The 3,859-nt window shown below is 59.6% G+C and overlaps 1 protein-coding gene across 1 annotated transcript in view; it reads right to left on the bottom strand.

Moving 5' to 3' along the window:
• LOC101661465 (myosin-7) overlaps nt 1–2,563 on the bottom strand; it is a 24,183-nt gene extending 21,620 nt beyond the window's left edge. The window contains 4 exon segments of the mRNA XM_045287661.1: nt 7–127; nt 439–647; nt 1,183–1,237; nt 2,515–2,563. Of these exon segments, the coding sequence (XP_045143596.1) occupies nt 7–127; nt 439–639 (322 nt within the window). The 5' untranslated portion in view covers nt 640–647; nt 1,183–1,237; nt 2,515–2,563.
• Between the last annotated feature and the right edge of the window lie 1,296 nt (nt 2,564–3,859).

Here is a 3,859-nt window from a genome sequence, read left to right as displayed (position 1 = left end):
CGTAGCGCTCCTTGAGGTTGTAGAGCACAGCCGGCTCGTGGAGAAAGGTCAGCATGGCCATGTCCTCGATCTTGTCGAACTTGGGCGGGTTCTGCTGCATCACCTGGTCCTCCTTCACTGTCACCGTCTGCAACAAGCCCACAGCGGCCCTCCTGTCCTCCGGTGTTATCTGCCTTTAGCCTTTCCCTCCTCCCTGCACAGGTTGCTTGGGATTGGAGCTGGGAGAGGTACCGGACAATGGTGCCTGAGAGAAGAAACTAGGATCTCACAGAAAAGACAACTGGACGTTGGGAGTGAAAGGGCTCTTTCGAGGGCCCCCACAAAGGGAAGGACCATCTGTCCTCAGGTCTGTGTGGAGAGGACTCTGGTTGTATGCTTCTCTGTGCGCCCCCTGTGTGGGGCTGTCCCAGGGGGTCTCACGGCAGCCCTGCCACCCACCTTGCCAGTCTCCGTCTCAGCAGTGACTTTGCCACCTTCTCGAGACGTGATCTTGGCCTTGACAAACTCTTCTTTGTCATCAGGCACGAAGACGTCCTTCTTGAGATCAAACGGCCTGGTCTGGGCTTCGAGCCTCTCCTTCTCTGATTTTCGCAGGAAGGGGGCAGCGGCCCCAAACGCAGCCATCTCAGCATCCCCCATGGCTGGACCTGCAGTGTGCAGAAGAAGTGGCCGCCTTCCCCTCTGCCGGGATTCTTTCTCACCAGTCAGCGGGGGCCATCGGCAAGTCCCCTGTTCTTTGCATTTGTCCCTTAACCAGAAGCATGGCCTAGGCCCCCTGTCAGGGTAGGAGAGCTAACTTTTGTTCGGATTTTGCTTCTCCTCCGGGAGGGGTGAGTACCTTGGGTTTCTTGTGGAGGCAAGAATCGAACTGTACCCCTCTCTGTGACCCTGTCTTCACTGGTCACGGGTAAGGAGCTCTTAATGGTCAAGACAGTCTCCCCAAGGGCAGAAACTAGAGCTCCGTAACCTGACTCCAAGCCTATCACACCAAGCTCTCCGGAGTCTCCTGAGTGTGTGAGAATGGAGCAGACGGTGTGAGGAGTGGGATTAGAGACCGGCTGCGGAGACACAGGGAACAGAAACTCTTGGCTCCTGGAACCAGAAACAGAGGGACCGAGGGCCACCAGACCCAGGAGGGCAGCCCAGGAGACAAAGGGACCGAGGGTCTTAAGGGCTTCTTACCTTGGCTTCTCAGATAGGTCTACAGACGAGGAAAGTGGCCTAGACCTGGAGGCACCTGGGGAGAGGGAAGGCAGTATCAGCGGCTACTGCCCAGTCAGGCCTGTGCCATCTCACTGCTTCTCCTCGGTTCTGCCCGTCCGTGCCCACCTGGTGCCCTCAGTCCTGGAAACAGACTAGAATTGGTGGTCACCTTTGTGGTCCCATCTGCTTTCCTGCCTTCCAAGCACTGTCCCCTGAGTACTCGTTCTAACCGTTTCCTGGTGTCGGCTGCACTCCGAGCCCTCACCCTCCTTATTCCCCGGAGGGGACCCCACCGTGACCTGTGCTCATCATGCAACGTGCTCTTTGCATCACTGAGGAACAGGGGACCGCCACCCTGTGTGTTCAGAGCCCTCCAGTCCACAGAGAGAGTGCTTCATGCACAGGTCCCTTACTGAACCATCATACCACTCTGCAGATGAGGACATCAAGGTTAAGTGGCTCACCTGCCCCAGAGCACCTCACATTAAGTGGTAGTTAGGGCCTGGACTTGAACCGAGTCTCATGGCCCCAAAGCCAGCTCCTTTCCATGGCGTCCCTACGCTACCGCCGGACACTAGGGACATTTTCAGAGAGGAGACCCTGTGGGCACCCGCTCGTAGACACACCCATCACACAGCCCAGCAGCCCAGTCAGATCCTCTCAGGAGCATGCGTACCACTACTGTCTCATGCACCTCACCCAGAGACAAACCTCCGCACACACTCACCCCAATCAGCGTGCGGTCTGGGCCTCAAAAACAGGTGTGCACATTTAAGTAGGGGTAAATAGAGTCGGTGGTTTCCAGTAGATGAAGGCTCGGGACACCCACACTGGCCAGCCCGTGAGTGTGTGCATGCGTGCCGGTAGGACACACACACTGCAAACCCCGCCACTCCCGGATGCACCCACTTTGCACACCTGCACTTGCGCATCTCAGACTGCCTCAGAGCCAGCGCTGCAGACACGGGCTTCCTGTCTGAACTATCTCTCACCTCCGAGCTGCTCATCCTCACCACGTGACCGCAAGCACACATCCCCAGGGCCTCAGGCAGAGATCCCCACTGTTCACAGGTACGTATCCTCCGTCACATTCCAAACACACACACCACCTCAAACACATGAGCACACAGGTCCAGGACGACCTCTTCCACTGCCGCGCTGGGCTGCGCACCCTCACGGGTGCTCAATGTCCAGGTAGCCCACATGAGTCGATCCCGCCTTGGTTAGGCACTGCTTGCTGTTCCTAGAGGGTCCTGTCCCAATCCTGAGCTCCCCAGTCACAAAGGGGGGCCTCCAGCTCCCTGCTCCTACCTGTGAGCACCAAGCAGAGGGACACAGAGCAGGCAGAAGGCTGTGGAGCCTGACCCGGTCGCAGGGGTTGTATATATGGGGCAGCAGGGCGCCCCCACCCCCACCTGCACCCAGTCCCTAGCCGGATTTAGAAAGGGCTGTTGTCACCAGAAATATTTCCCCCAGCCTCCCCCCCTTCCCTTTCCCAAACAGGCCCCCCCACCCCCACCCCCCGCTAGGAAACAATTGGAAGTGGTCGTCATTGTTATGGCATGGAGTGTGCAGGTCTTGAGTTCCACGGGGCGGGGTGGCTCCAAGTGCAACCAAAATATCTCCTAGGCCAGACCTCACATTCCACCGCTGGCAGGAGCCAGGGCTGACCAGGACCACCTGGAACTCACGGGGGGGCAGGGCCCCAGCCCGCCAGCCGACCCTCCAGCAGGGGTCGCCTGGCCCCTGACACGGCCGCCCTTGGGTTTCCTCGGCCCTCCAGCACTGGCCTGGCCCAACTCCATGCAGTTGTCCTCCCTGGTCTGGCTCCTGCACCTAATGTTGGGTGGGAGGGGGCTAGCTAGCAGCAGCAGAGAGGGGGGAGGCATGTTGGGGGCTTGGCCCGGGGGAAGGGGCTGGATTGGGGTGACTGGGAGGAGGCTTCCCAGCGGAGAAGCCTCAACAACAAATAGGGCTCAGAGATGTGGGCGTGGGCTCTGGCACCAGCCTCCTTGGACCAGCGGGCCGATACATCGAAGTCATTGAGTTTCCGAGCCAGCCAAGCCTCATGATCTGTCCCACTGGATCATTTTAGAGAGGAGAAGGGCTTGCTGAAAGTCTACCACTAACCAGGGAGCGGCTCAAGGAAGAGCCCCTCAGCCTGTGGGGAGACGGGTGGCAGCTGTGGAGGGGAGTCTGGGAAGGGGAGCTCAAATGCTGAGGAGGTGAGGATGTGGGGGAAAGGCGGGACCCACTTGCTGGATGGGAACGAAACCTGCTGTCCTGAGTCCTACTCCAGCCGGACCCCTTCGCCCCAGGTCCCGAGTGTCCTTGCCCCAGCCAGATACTGGCACAGCTGTGGCTACACAGGTGCTGTGAGCTAGCGGGGAGCCCCTCGCCAGGACAGGACAGTGCTGCCTAGCGCATCAGTGCTCTGGTGTTCTGAACCCAGACCTGGGTGAGACCAGCGTTCTGGCCAGGGGAGCCTAGGGGCAGGAGAGAGCCCCTCCCTGTCTCGCCTTGCTCCAGGCCTCAGGAACTGCCCCAGAGGCTGTGGGGAAAGGGAACCAGGACTCAGCCACAGCGGCCAGAGCCCAGCTGAGGTGGGTGCCGTGGGCCCCTCCTCCTGGGTAAAGAGAACAGTGGTTTGGTCTGA

This window comes from Echinops telfairi, unplaced genomic scaffold, assembly GCF_000313985.2.
Source record: "Echinops telfairi isolate 266 unplaced genomic scaffold, ASM31398v2 ScPeMD7_18;HRSCAF=68, whole genome shotgun sequence".
In the NCBI taxonomy this organism is placed as follows: Eukaryota; Metazoa; Chordata; class Mammalia; order Afrosoricida; family Tenrecidae; genus Echinops; species Echinops telfairi.
Note: the sequence above shows the minus strand (reverse complement) of the source record. Positions and strands in the feature narration are given on the sequence as shown.